General features: G+C 32.0%; 2 protein-coding genes across 11 annotated transcripts; both read left to right on the top strand.

Annotated features, from left to right (window-relative positions):
* Positions 1-213: 213 nt before the first annotated feature.
* Positions 214-6,716, top strand: LOC120076318 (ribonuclease H2 subunit B). Of its 5 annotated transcripts, none has more exons than XR_005481496.1 (12): positions 215-1,562; positions 1,758-1,815; positions 2,209-2,268; positions 2,603-2,704; positions 3,180-3,256; positions 3,575-3,698; positions 3,784-3,848; positions 4,183-4,252; positions 4,880-4,955; positions 5,095-5,182; positions 5,970-6,224; positions 6,446-6,716. XR_005481496.1 is itself a non-coding variant. In XM_039030092.1 (11 exons), exons 2-11 carry the CDS (start codon positions 1,767-1,769, stop codon positions 6,090-6,092), a joined length of 831 nt encoding a protein of 276 aa, XP_038886020.1. In that variant the 5' UTR covers positions 214-1,562; positions 1,758-1,766; the 3' UTR covers positions 6,093-6,438. The 5 variants fall into 5 exon arrangements, 2 of the variants coding, with proteins under 2 accessions (XP_038886020.1, XP_038886017.1); XR_005481494.1 differs by having other exon boundaries at positions 5,970-6,316; XR_005481495.1 differs by having other exon boundaries at positions 5,970-6,288; positions 6,446-6,715.
* A 1,255-nt stretch (positions 6,717-7,971) lies between these two features.
* LOC120076316 (probable nucleoredoxin 3) lies at positions 7,972-13,458 on the top strand. Of its 6 annotated transcripts, none has more exons than XM_039030085.1 (4): positions 7,972-8,185; positions 9,973-10,076; positions 10,956-11,435; positions 12,772-13,458. In XM_039030085.1, the coding sequence occupies exons 2-4, from the start codon at positions 9,978-9,980 to the stop codon at positions 13,357-13,359; spliced, it is 1,167 nt and encodes a 388-aa protein (XP_038886013.1). In that variant the 5' UTR covers positions 7,972-8,185; positions 9,973-9,977; the 3' UTR covers positions 13,360-13,458. The 6 variants fall into 6 exon arrangements, with proteins under 6 accessions (XP_038886013.1, XP_038886016.1, XP_038886014.1 ...); XM_039030088.1 differs by having other exon boundaries at positions 7,974-8,185; positions 9,985-10,076; positions 10,978-11,435; XM_039030086.1 differs by having other exon boundaries at positions 7,975-8,185; positions 9,985-10,076.
* Positions 13,459-14,091: the final 633 nt, after the last annotated feature.

The following is a 14,091-nucleotide window of genomic DNA, read 5'->3' as shown; positions in this document are numbered from 1 at the left end:
ACACATAACCTAAGCTATTTGACTTTGTTGACTCAAACTAGGCAGGGGATCTCGATAAGAAAAGGTCATTATTAGGGTATATTTTCCTATTTAGAAGCTGTGTATTAAGATGAAAAGCCTCACTGCAATTAATGGTAGCTCTCTCTGCTACTGAAGCAGAGTTTATTGCCCTGTTTGAAGCTGTAGAATAATGCCTATAGCTAAGGGGCTTACATCAAGATTTTGGAATTTCACGGGCAACAGTAAAAATTTGTTGTGATTATCAGAGTACTATACATCTATTTAAACATCCTCAGTATCATAAACGCACTAAACATATAGATGTGAAGTATCATTTTATCAGATAACAGATAGAAGAAAAAAAGATCGAAGTTCTTAAAATTCATATATCTAATAATGCTTCAGACATGCCGACGAAGGAACTATTCAGTTCAAACTCCAAAAATGCCTCGACATCATTAGATTTGAGCTACCTAAAAAAGGATAGTCAAAGAAGTGATCAGTGAGGAGAAAATAACATTAATAAACTAAATGTTGATTTCCAGGTGGAGAATTGTAAAAAAATAGAAATTACTTTAGTGAAATCAAACATTTAATCTTTCAAATACACCTTCAAACTAAACTTGTAAAACCCTATATAAAGGGGATCTAAGCTAGAAGCTAAGTTATCATGATCTTATCCTTTTTGTAGCTCTTTGAAAATCCTCAAAGACTCTAGATATAGCTCCTTCATGGATGTAGGCCTTTGTTGTCGAACCACGTTAAATTTCTCGTATTCTTCTTTTTTTCTCCCATATTTGCATGTTGTGATTTACAATTGAGAAACATCTTATTCTCCTTGCCTTCACTTCTTTATTATTCTCCTCACGACTGCAAGGCAGAGAGAGAGAGAACGTTGAGTGATAAAATTGTTTTGTCAAAAATGAGATCTGAAAAATGGTGAGTAATTGTGAAGAAGAATCATCCTTCGCAGTGAAGGAGAAACACCAGCTACGTGGCCACTTCATCAGCCACTTGTTTTATCCAAGACCTCAGCTTGGGTCATCCTTTATTTGTTTCTTTCAACATTGGGCTTCAGTGGATTGTTGAAAAAGCCCAACAAGAAAGGAGAAGAGCTCTGATTTTGTGAGGATGAAGAAGACGAGAAAATAGGGCAGATATTTTCCATTTAAAATCAAGGCTATTTTATGAATAAAGAAAAGATGATCCGGATGAAAATTGGCTAAATTTGCAATTTGTTTTAAAAAATTCTATATTATTAGTAACTTTCTATAAAAAGAATACCCATTATAATTTCCCTTTTTTAAAACTCGATTTTACCTACTTAATATTTCAAATCTATTTAAAATCTTTAAAATTATTGGGCTGTGGGATTTACTGGGCCTCATTCAGCCCATTTCATAACGCTTATGCTTTGAACTTTGATCAGTTCAGTATTCACTCTTCTCGCGCGCGCGGTTTTTCCAGTTCTCCATTTCCTTTGTTCCCGCCGTCCACATTCACATTTCCGTTTTCCGGCGAGTTGCTCACTTCCGCCAGTGCTCCTCCGACCTTCTTCCTAGGTAAAGAAATGGCTCTTCTCTTTTCTTTTCCTGACACTGAAATTGTCGCTTCGTTTGTTTTGAATCTCACACTCAAAACCGAAGCTGGAGTATGCATAATCTAAGTGTAGGTCTTAAGAATGAAGCCCAATGTTGCAATTTAGTTCAGATTATTTCAAATCTCTGTTTTTAAGTTACTGCGTCGATTAATGTCAGGGTTGTTCCATGGCTTGGTGGGAAGGCGTAGAGGAAACTCGTATTCTCATTGCTCCTGGTAGGTCTCGTCTCGCCTAACCCTTGGATTAAAAGCGTTCTGTTATCTTTTCTATTTTAATTCATTTGTTATCTTAATGGCACTCCCTTATTTGATCGGGTTTTCTCTCTGCATTCGTAAGACGTTTCACCGTTTTCTTTTAATATGTACTTCCTTATACAAATGTCTGGTCACTAAGAGAAGAGATATGCAAGAAAGCCATAGTTTCGATTGTGTGTGTTCCCTTAGTATCTTTTTTTCCCTATAAGTTTCCGGACTGACTGTAGAAGCTTGATTGATGCCATCATCTGTTACTTGCGACTAAAAGATCGTTATCGCTTCTAGTTTTTTTTTTCCCTACTTTAAAAAATTTTGAAAATTTTGACTCGATAGATTTCTCTTGATCTATTACAGATCACGGGGTAAAAGAAAATGGTACTGGATTCCTCCTTTCACTTCGCCATCCAAAATCAGGTAATTTAAGGGACAAAATTTCCCCCATCCCCTCACCTGGTCATAATGATTTGTTAGATCTTCCTTGCCTACATCGTTTTGGACTTTGAATATAAAAAATGAAGAAAAGGAGGAAAAATAATTGTGTTGTATGAACCTCCAATCTGCACAATGGTCTTCATTTTTTTTCTGTTTGATGGAGCTTGTTTGCAACTGGAGGGAAAATGACAGTTATCTACATACTTTCAGCATAACTTTATTATGGAAAACTTTAAGAAAGTGCAAGCTTCAGTAAATGCTCATCAATTCTTGAAAACCATTCTATTAATTGAGTATATTTGATGTACTTTAACAGGAAATACAACATGTTTCTTATATGTAAATGAGATGCTAGAGGAAATTCACTGGTTTAAGCAGTCATATTCATCGTGGTTTTTGGGAGACTATGTTACTGAAGGTAAACCATCTACTGTCGCCCTGAAAATCTTTTTGTGGATGGCTTATTTCTTAAACTGCACACCCTCAATTGATTTACTTCTTCTGGATTTCACAAATTCAAGAATAACCTATTGAAAATTGGGAACCAAATATTAGGCACATGATCGTAGTTGGGTCTTATATATGCTGTAAAATTATTTAGAATGATAGCATTTTATTTTTTCTTGGCTTCGGTCTGAGGAGAGACATGGTTATTTTTAGAGCCAGTTGTGGTCTAAATGCAAAAGTGATGCTGACAAGAAGCTTTAGTATACTATAACAGTCCATGTCTCAGCATCTCCAACTGTTCGACGCTGTTACCATCAACTTGCTATCATCCTCAAAAACATAGTTTTAGCTTTTAGCTCATTTGCTATTGAAGACCAGCAAACTCTTTCTGCTGTTTTTGAGGATTGCCAAATAGGAATTTAATATATATTATTTTGTGCCTACAGATGGTCGTCTGTATTCTGCCACACCAGTAGATCCTGTATTCATTTTCTTGCCCATTTTTGCGGAAGCTAGAATGAAGGTACTGTTTACTGTAAAATTCATATGATATCATTATTGTGAGATGGGACATGACTATATATGCCGTATACCATTGTTTTGCAGTCTTCAACAATAATAGTTTTGATATATGTTTGCAATCTGCTTGGAAATTAGAAATATAATTTCAAGTTTTCCTCTGTTGCCTTTTAATTTAGATGTCTACTTGTTTAACGTGAAATGGTTGATCTCACTGTGTCCATTCAAATTCATTATAATATATTTATGGTTGCTGAAACTAGTAATCTTCTCTATTAATTTAATGCTAAATTTTGAGAATTTGCTTCTAAATTTCTTGAAGAAGGGAGATGATCCTGGGAAATTCAGGCAGTTAGATGACATAATGTTTGTCAATGGGTATCCTGGATATCTGCATTTACTGTCTCTTGCAGAGAAGTCTATGCAAGTAGTTTGTGAGGTCAAAGGTGGGCATGTAGTTCGTAAAATTAGAAAAACAAGTCAATCATGGCTACAATCTATTCTCATTTCTGCTAACCTTGTCTCCTGCAGAAGTTGGATCATCTAGGTTTTTTAGGCTTGATGATTCAAAGGTATTGGCATGGTTATATCACAAGGTTTGTGTTCGTCCTTTCCGCTAAGACTTTTCAAAAATGTCTTGTTATGATGAGAAAAATTAACAATATATGTCATGATCAGCATGTTCATATAGATTTAGCATCGGGGATCGACAAATCCTATTTTTACATTTGGTAGTAGGAACTAAAAGGCTGGCCCATCTTTCATATTAGTTATCATTCAGTATGTTACTAACACGGGATTATATTGTCTCCAAAAAAAAGGGGAAAAAAAAAACACGGGATCATGAGATTATCTAGCAGCCGAGTCTTCATGCTGGATTCTCTAATTTATTATTTTATTTTATTTTATTCTATGCTTTTATTGTTGCAGGTATGCCAGCTGAAAAAAACTCTATGCACACTGGATAAAAACTATGCTGCAAGGGAAGAAAAAGATACATGTATAATTCTGGAGAGAGGAAACTTATACCCCCTTTATGTCATTCTTTTTAATATGCAGCTGGGTTTCTTTCGCTACTTCATCAGTCTAGTGTCACATTGTAGAACATGCGTTCATATCATCTGGCACTTCTGAAAAAAAAAAACTATATAAGGGGTATCATTTGTAGTTTTGCATTACACCTCTGGGATCCGATTAGTTAGGAGCTGCTATATTCAAACATGAACGAGAACTTCCATATTCTGAGACCTCTATGTTGAACTTGATAATCATTTGGACGTGCATACTGTGGTGCTAATTTTCTTAGTCAAGTGTATTGGAATTTGAGAATTTGTTATGTATTTTATCTAATTCAATAATGGGAGAAGTTAATGTAGTTAAAAAGAACATGAAGGAAAGAACAAACTAGCTGATAAGGAAAAGAAACAAAATTAATGGACTGAACGTGTTTTGTGAGGTTGGGGTCCTTTGCATGCCAAAACCAACATCAGGTGGAATAGTTGTCATTGTATTCATTCTACATGAAAACTTAAGGAAAGGTTGTTTTAGTTAGTATATTTCCTTGGTTGTAAGTATTTTTATTTGAATGAATTGATAGTTTCTCTTACAACAATCTTTTTTGGTACAGTAAGCGATCCAGTTTCAATACTAGGCGAATACTTGAAGGATAAACCTTGGTTGGAGCCTTTATGTGACCATCTCAAGTATTTAGTCCTCAACTCCTTTTAATCATAGCAATTAGATGTTGTACATTTGACAGTACAATAAATACACATTTTAAGGTGCATGGAAGTGGCTGTATTTGATTGTCCTGAGGCCGTACACTGCTGATTTTGTTTGCAGGTTAAATTTTGCTGAAGCAACCAGAAAAGCATCGGATTCAGAAAAGCCTCCTTCAAGTATAGAGAACAATTTCGATTCTATCTCACAGGTACAATTCCTTATCTCTTGTAGTTGCATCGATTTTCTATTTTCCTTTTCCATACATGCTATAGACGTACTTATGTTGCCCCTATTATTGTTCGTATCTGATGTGTGTGATCATGTTGAAATATTCCAAATCATGTTTTATGACTTTGGTCCATAGATGATTTGATGAGCCTAGTCTTAGTACATTGAAAACGGTTTAGCTTCTATCCTTTTCCTCAACTACTTTTGGGTGGTTGGTGGAAGTTGGCAGGCATAAATTTTAAAATATTGGAAAATATTTTCTGATTGATCAAAACCACATTTCAAATGGTAAAAAAGCTTCAAAGGATTTTAAACAAAAACGAAACACTTCATGGGTGTTTGAACAGTTTTTTTCTCTCTGTTTTTATACAATTGGGGGTAGGGAGATTCGAACCATAGACCTTGTGGTTTCTAGTATAGTTGTATGCCAATTGAGCTATGCTTGGTTTGTCAGCTTTTAAATAACTCAACTTCATTAGTGTTTACTATTGAAATTTGCACATTTATCGAGAAATTCTATTTTCATCTCTCTATTTTGCACATTTATCGAAGATTCCATCGTACAACTCTGCATCCTAAACACAGACTTACTAACTTCAACATATAAACTCCAGACTTCATAACTCAACTTTGCTTCCCAAACACCTCATTTGAGTATTTCACCTCAAATCATTACTTTAAAGAATTAGCTCAAATTCATATCGAAATTGATGATAAAATAAGTACATTTCCTTTTCAAATTGATTGTGCAAATTATGATATGACAGGATAAGTGTAGGAGTGGCGCAAAGAATACAAGAAATGGAAAGCAAGGCAAGAAGCCTAAGGTGGAGACAGAATCACGGAACATCAAGGACATGTTTTCAAAGGCTATAAAAAGCAAAAGATGAAGCATTTCAGATATCTGATGATTTAAAAGCCTACAAATTAGGTCATGATTTAAAAGCCTACAAATTAGGTCATCACAGTCTCATTTGTTCAACTGCAAGTGAATTGGGTCAGCATTAACTCACGCTCACCATGTAATGCCTCTCCCCTTTACTTTTCCATCCAATAGAAGCCAAGTGATTCTCACTTTACGTGTAGGTAAATGAGGCAATCCATAGATGGAATGGTATATTTATCTAACTTACTAAAGGCTAAACTTTTAGAACTACTTGTTTCTTTGAGCCATTTGAAAATAGGTATTTGATACCATCATCTACTTGAAGATTGAACCTTCCAAATGCTTATATTGGTGCAGGCAGAATTGGATTCCAAACCGATTTCTCAAGCATCATTGAGGCAGGACTTTGATCTTCCTACTTCCATCTAATCTGACGTGCTTAAATGGACACTTACCATGTGACTTAAGGGCATGTTTGAGTTATTCTAAATCGTGAAAATCACTTTTGTGGTTTTTAAAATAGCTTTGACACATGTTTTCTATTGAATGATACGAAAATTATATTTAAAAGTGTAAAATTAAATATTAAATTAATTTTATATGATTAACAATATTTCAAGCTGATTTTAAACGTGACAAAATAATTTTAATAATTTTAAAATCACTATTAAACATGCAATCAGATTTTAAGATTATTTCAAAGTTTAGTGTTGGTCTTGTATGGTTCCATTTTCATGCATTAATTCAGTCTTTTGGATTTTGAATTTATTTATTTATTTATTTGGTTCACGAACTTTCAAAAGTGTTTAATACATCTTTAAATTTTCAATTGTGTCAAATAAGTTTTAAACTTTAAAATTTTCGAATAGGTTTTGAACTTTCAATCTTGTGTCTTTTAGGTCTTAGACATATTCTAAGTTTTAAAAATTAATTGATATAATTGATACAAAATTTGAAACTTATGTATGATGAAGTAACTTCTAATTTGTAGTTAGTAGATATGTGAAATTTACAAAGTATTGAATAGACCAAAGAATTATTAGAAACAAAATCGAAAGTTTAAAGATTTATTATATACTACTTTTAGAAGTTTAGGACCAAATAGATACAAAGTTCAAAGTTAACAAAATAAATTTAATCCTCAGTCCTTTTATTTAAAGCCATAACATGACATGACTATCATTTATTGTCATTATTTTCTTTAAAAAATGATAATTTTTTTGGTTTGATTTTACTTCAGTTTTTAAAATGGTATTTTTTTTAATTACAAATTTAGCTACATAGTGGAATAAATTCATGATATTTGATTAAGCATTGAGACGATTATTTTAAAATTTTAAATATTAAGACAAGACTAATATTAAAAGAATGGTACAAAGCTACAGCCTATATTTAGCAAATGATAGGACATCAAAATATATATACAATTGTGGTAATGGAAATCGAATCTTTGACTTTTAAAGATGATAGTGTATGTTACTATTCAACTAAGCTCACTTTGATAAAACATTAATATCCTAGGTTGATGATTAAATATGAATCCATAATTTTCATCAAGGACTTACGCAATTAATGATTGATTTTTGAGTTTGTAAGTCTCAATTTTTTTGTTAAAAAAATTATTCAAATTTATTAGAAAAATTTTCATTTAGGTTTCCAATTTTAGTCTCTATACTCAATAAATTTTAAATTTAGTTCTTGAACCTAGTTTATTGCTAGGAGTTTAAGATTTATTAAATATATAAAGATTAAAAGTACACAAATCCCAAATTAAATCCCAAAAATATATGGACAAAAGGTATTTTAACTAAAATTTAAATGAACCATCTAGTCGATCCGGAAAAAGTGGTTGAATAAGTCAAAAAAAATTATTTAGCCAAAAAAAAAAAAAAAAAAGAAAGAAAGAAGAAGAAGAAAAAGAAAAGGAAAATTTCGAAAATCTATGAAATACTTTTTAAAGTAAAGCAGTGAGAGGCTGGCTTCAAAATTTGAAGGATCTGAAACTTTGGTTAATAGCATATCCCTTTTTTCTGGGCATCAATTACTTTGAATTACTCTTCACATAATCTCTCTGGAAATTTCTTTCTCCAACTCCAAGTAAGTGGCTCTCTCTCCTTCACTTTCAATTTGAACTCTGTTTCCTTTTTGATTTATTCTCTGAAATAGAGATCATCAACTACCTTGTGACTTTATGATGAACAGTTTTGAGCTTTTCATTAACAACAATTATGATTCATCATCCAGTTCTCTCCCTCTCTCTGTGGAAATTTTCTGTTAAAAGAATCACTTTCTCTCACCTTAAAATTCTTCAGTTAGAGTGTTGATATGATACTAAATTGACCATAACATATCTGTTTGAACTCGTGGACTTATAAGTGATTTAACATGCTATTTGAGTTTAATCTCCTTCAAAATCATTTCTTCCTAATTAATATTAAATTTTACTTATTGGATATTCAATTAATTTTCAAACTTACACGCAATGAGGAGTGGTAGAGTGTTGGTGTGATATTAAGAAATTTTTGTATGGATAACCCATTTTCAGTCTCCTAAATGATCAATGAACCTTCCCCATAAATAAATGAAATTTAACCTTTTGCTTACGTTTTGCAACTATGATGGCTTCATTTTTCACCTTGTTGTGCTTTTTCCATGAATATTACGATGGAGTGGAGAAAAATGAAGATCGCTATAGATATGAGCATTGCGTTAGGGTTATGATAGGTATGATTATCTCTAAAGGTTAGATTTCATTTGTTTGTGAAGGTGAGTCATTAATCATTTAGAGGTTGAGAATGAATCATCTGTAAAAAAAAAAAAATTAATAATAGTAAATAAATAAATTTACTATAACACATCAGCTTAAGTTTTTGGGTTGATTGACAATTTTAAGTTTATATTATATAACCCTTTTTAAGAGAGAAACCACTTGGTTTCAACATGCTTTGGTATTTTTTATGATGAATAATCTTCCTTCCATCACTTCATTTGGGTTTTTTTTCCTTCTCTCTTTCTTTCTCTAAATTTATTCTCGACCTAAACTTCTGTCGCTTATTTAGAAAATAACTTTATTCTTTTAAAAGTGACAATATTATCTATACATTTTATAAAAAGTTTCAAAACTACATTAATGGTCGAAATCTGTCAAAATCTTAGATGATAATAGGAACTTAAAATGAATGTGGTAATGTTTGAGTCCCAATACTTGTTTTAGATCTCAATTTTAGTCTAGCATTTTAATTATAACTATTTCTACTTCAAAGATAGATTTGAAACATTTATGAAAAAAAAAGATAATTTTACAACTTTGGAAAGAATCCAAGTATTTTGAAAACAAATACCTTTTGTAATTTAACACATGATATACAATCCTTTTCAAAGAGAAAAAAGACAAAGAAGAAAGCATAAGAAAGAAAAGAAAAGCATTCCAACATGCTTTGGTATTTGTATCATTTGCTTTCTATTCTATTCTTTTTCACCTTATCCATTCAATCTCTTGATATAGCATGTCACAGTCTTGGGCTTAGGGACCAAACAAACTTTTTTGTTCTTGTGGGACATTAAAGGTTGTATTTTACTTATCTAAAACAGGATATTCCCAAATCCAAGTCCTTTCTCTGTTGCACTTTTATTTTAAACCTCTAGATCATTCATATTCCTTATCTTCCTTAACCACCAAAAGAGCATTGGAGAATATTTTTCCCTTTTAAACTTGAACTGCCACTCTTCACAAAACAAAACATCATGCCACAATATTCTTACATTCCAAAATTATCATTTTTTTTTGGACAGAATAATCCTCAGTGTATACATATAAAGGAGTCTCTCTTTTGATGGGTCTGTAAAAATTATTATTTTTCTTCTTCTTCTTCTTCTTCTTGAAGTTCTAATGGCAGGGACTGATTACCAAGCCAATCAAGACAAGAATGATTTTCTGCAGATTTTGGCAGCTCAAGGAGTTGAGTTCCTTCTCTCTGGTGAAGAAAAGGTTTCATTTTATAGCTCTTTTTTCCTACCTTCATTGTTGTTTGTGTAAAAGTTAAAAGTGATTTTAAGAGTAAGTTGATGTATCTTCTGCTTCTAAAAAATGTGTTGGTGGGTTTTAGTAAATTTGATATTTCGTTGATACGTTAACTCTCTCATTATTTGTAGGGTGAAAATGACATTATAGGAGTTCGAACATGACACAAAACCTATGCTCTGATACTATATTATAATATTACCACTGAATCCAAAAGCTTAAGTCTGTGGATACTATTAATCTAATATTCTGCCAATACTTTTTTTTTTAACATAAAGTCGACTAAATTATCTCTTATTTTATCTAGGGTTTGTTTTGATTGACTAGAGAATAAAATATTTTTCATTAAAGTCATTTTTGTTTAAATTCTTTGATAAAAACAGTAAAAATACACCTCGAAAGTGTTTCAAAATCTATTTTGAGTGATTGCCTAGAACACTTCAATTTTTTCCATAATGAACTATTTTCAAAATTAAACACTTGCAAAGTTAAGCCAAACACACCCTTAGCCTACCTTCATTGTTATTTATTTGTGTAAATTTGAAGGGAAGTTTAAAAAATCTATAACCGCCAAAAGTGCTTCTAAGAATTCTAGTGTTGTGAGAGTAAGTTAAAACTTTCTGCATCTAAAAAAGTTAATTTCTCTTTGAGAATTTGCAAAAGACCCAACTTGTTGTTATCCGTACTAATTGGAAGAAAAATGGCATTATAAGAGTTAAAAAACAACACAAAACTATGCTACAGTAACATGTTAAATTACCACTAAACTCAAAAGTTTAAGTCGATACTATTATGTTTATCGCAAATCGAGACCGAAAATGATCCATTAATTTTCCTATATGATAGGTATCCCCAAAATTATGTGCAGGGAAGATGATTTGCCTATTATTTTCAGCAAACTGGTGTAGACCTTGCAGGACTTTCACTCCACAATTGGTTCAACTCTACAACACTTTGCAAAAAAGAGGTGAAAAGCTAGAGATTATCTTCATCTCCTTGGATCATGATGAGAATGAATTTGAACAACACTTCAAGATTATGCCATGGCTCGCTGTGCCATTTGATGACGAGCTGCAGAAACAATTATGCGGCGAGTACCATGTCGATTGCATTCCGTCGCTCGTTCCGCTTTGCAGAGATCGGATGTCGAAAGAAGATGACTTGATTGGCTTCATTGAAGACTATGGTGCTGAAGTATTTCCATATAGTAGGAAGAGGATGCAGGAACTTAAGGCAATGGATTGTGCCAAACGTGTTGAAGGAAAACTTGAAGAACTCTTGGGGAACAGAGGATATAACTATGTTATTTCTAGACATGGAGGCAAGGTACCAAATAAACTCTAGCTTAGTTTAAATTTCATTTTGGTCCTTGTACTTTTAGATTGTTTACATTCTATAACACTTAAACTTTCGAAAGATCTCCTATAGTCTTTGAACATAAAAACAAGAAGCAATAGTTTTGGTCATTGCTATTGTTTTGCTATTATTTTCCAACCCACTAAGGGTGTATTTGGGACAAATACTATCCTAAGACTATAATAACCACCTCTTGCTATAGTAAATATTATTTTTGTATTCTCCAATTAGCTACAGTCAACACTATTTCAAAACCTCCATAGTATTTAGCATTTGCTATAGTTTTTACTATTTTACATTCATCATTTTTTTATTTTTTGCTACAGTGTTTACTATTTCCTTCTCTAACTAAAATAATTTACACCTGAAACACATACTATTATAATCAAAACCAAAACGATCTATACCCCAAACACAAACTATTATAACCTAGGACTATAATAATCAACTCCTTACCCCAAACGCCCTTTAAATGCCCACTTCAACAAACTTATATGATACATTCCCTTGTCATTAGGTCACATCATCAATTTCAAGATCTGAAATAGAATAAATGAGGAAGTTCAGTTACCAAAATGAAATTTAAAACTAATTCTTTCTTATCTCTCAATTCTATTTGTTATTTTATATTCAGTACTTTATTTATAGAAAATGGAAATCTCATTTCAATCTATGTTCTATCTCTCCATAATCCACATGAGTAGCTAAATTTCTGAATGTGTTAAGAAGTACTTAGCTAGCATGACTTAAGATTTACATTTTATACGATCATCTTGTTTTATGTATGCGTCATTCACCCTTTAGAGATACTTGAGAGAATAGTCTAAAGATAGAATCTAGGTTTGAGAGAGTCAGATTAGAATCGCATAAGCAAGAAATAGAAACTTAGACATAAGTTCTATTACTATTTTTTATCATATGGAACTTGGTAAAATGAAATGGTTGAATAATTGAAAAATGAGATTATTCAAGGAATAAGTTACCAATGGTTGTTTGGTAATGTATTTGTTTTCAATTTTTCAGAAACATAAGCGATGGGTAACGATTTGTTCTTCTTGTTTCTCATGTTTTAAAAACGTTTCTAAAATTGTGTAGAAATAAATAAAAGTATTATTTTTATCTTTGTCTACTTTTGTAATGCTTTATAAATGTGAATGATTTACGGATAGTTACTCGATGTGGTTTATACATACACACACATATATATATATATATATATATATATATATCAAAGAAACAAGAAACGGAAACGTAGGTTTCGTGTTTGAAGGTAAAGTTTTGATGTTCTAGGTTGATGTCATTGCAGACACAAATATCTGAGCTGATTGGGAAGACAATAGGCCTTTATTTTGGTGCATATTGGAGCCCTCCAAGTCGTTCCTTCACATCAAAACTTTCTAAAGTATACAAAGAAATTATGGACAAAACACAAAGTCACTCCTTAGAAGTAATCTTCGTCTCCACTGACCGAAACCTGGACGAATTCAAACTGAACATAACGGACATGCCATGGCTGGCAATCCCCTACGAGGACGAGACCCGGCAAGATCTCTACAGGATCTTCGACGTCAAGGCAATCCCAACTCTAGTCCTGATCGGGGCGGATGGAAAGACGTCAAGTGAGAACGGAAGAGGCTTGGTTTCATTGTATGGAGCAGAAGCATTCCCATTTACAGAAGAAAGAATAGATGAGTTGGAAGCAGCAGTGAAAAAGGAAGCAGAGGAATTGCCTTCAAATGTGGAGGATATAAAGCATGAACATGTGCTTAAATTGGAGTTGGCAAAAGCTTATGTTTGTGATTTTTGCAAAAGGCATGGAAGGTTTTGGGCATTTTCTTGTCATGTTTGTGATTATGATCTTCATCCAACTTGTGTTCACCTGACAAATGTATAAAAGTAGTCATCAAGTTGGGGACAGAAATCAAGCTAAACTATACATAATAGAATGTTTCATGTTTTTTTTTTAACATTCATGGACTAATGGTTGAATCAACTTTAAATTTAGTTTCCTAGTCATTTAAAACTCGTTTGGTAGCTATTTGATTTTTTCTATTTTTACTTTTTGAACGTTAAGTTTATAAGCATCTCTACATGTTTTGCTTTGTTGTTTCCTTCTAGCCAAAAAGTAGACAACAAAGCAGATATTTAGAGATGGAATGAACGTTTATAAACTTTAATTTTAAAAAATACAAACTAAAAACCAAATGGTTAATAAAAGAGGCCATAGATTTTTAAAACCTATTTTTGGTTTTAGAATTTGACTTAGAATTCAACTAATTTTTTTTCAAGAATATGAAATTTAGTAAGAAAATGAAAGAAAATATACTTAATATTCAAAAATAAAAATCCATATGATTATCAATCAAAGCATTACTTTTTTGCTTTTGATTTATTCGACATGAATTTAAATTTTATGTTTAATTTAAATCAACCTTTCCAATTTTGGGTGTTATTAGATTTGTAAACTTTAAAAGTGTATGGACTAAATTTGGGAAAAAATATTTCTTTAGTCCTCAAAGTTTCAATTCTTGAAGGTTTTTTTCAATTTTTTTTAATTTAAATAATTATTTGACCTTTTAAATTAGAAAGAAAAATTTAGAGAGAAGAGACAATTTTGCTAAGTTAT

The sequence above is a fragment of the Benincasa hispida genome, chromosome 4 (genome assembly GCF_009727055.1).
Source record: "Benincasa hispida cultivar B227 chromosome 4, ASM972705v1, whole genome shotgun sequence".
NCBI classification, from domain to species: domain Eukaryota; kingdom Viridiplantae; phylum Streptophyta; class Magnoliopsida; order Cucurbitales; family Cucurbitaceae; genus Benincasa; species Benincasa hispida.
The sequence above is the reverse complement of the archived record's forward strand: the minus strand, read 5'-3'. Positions and strand labels throughout refer to the sequence as shown.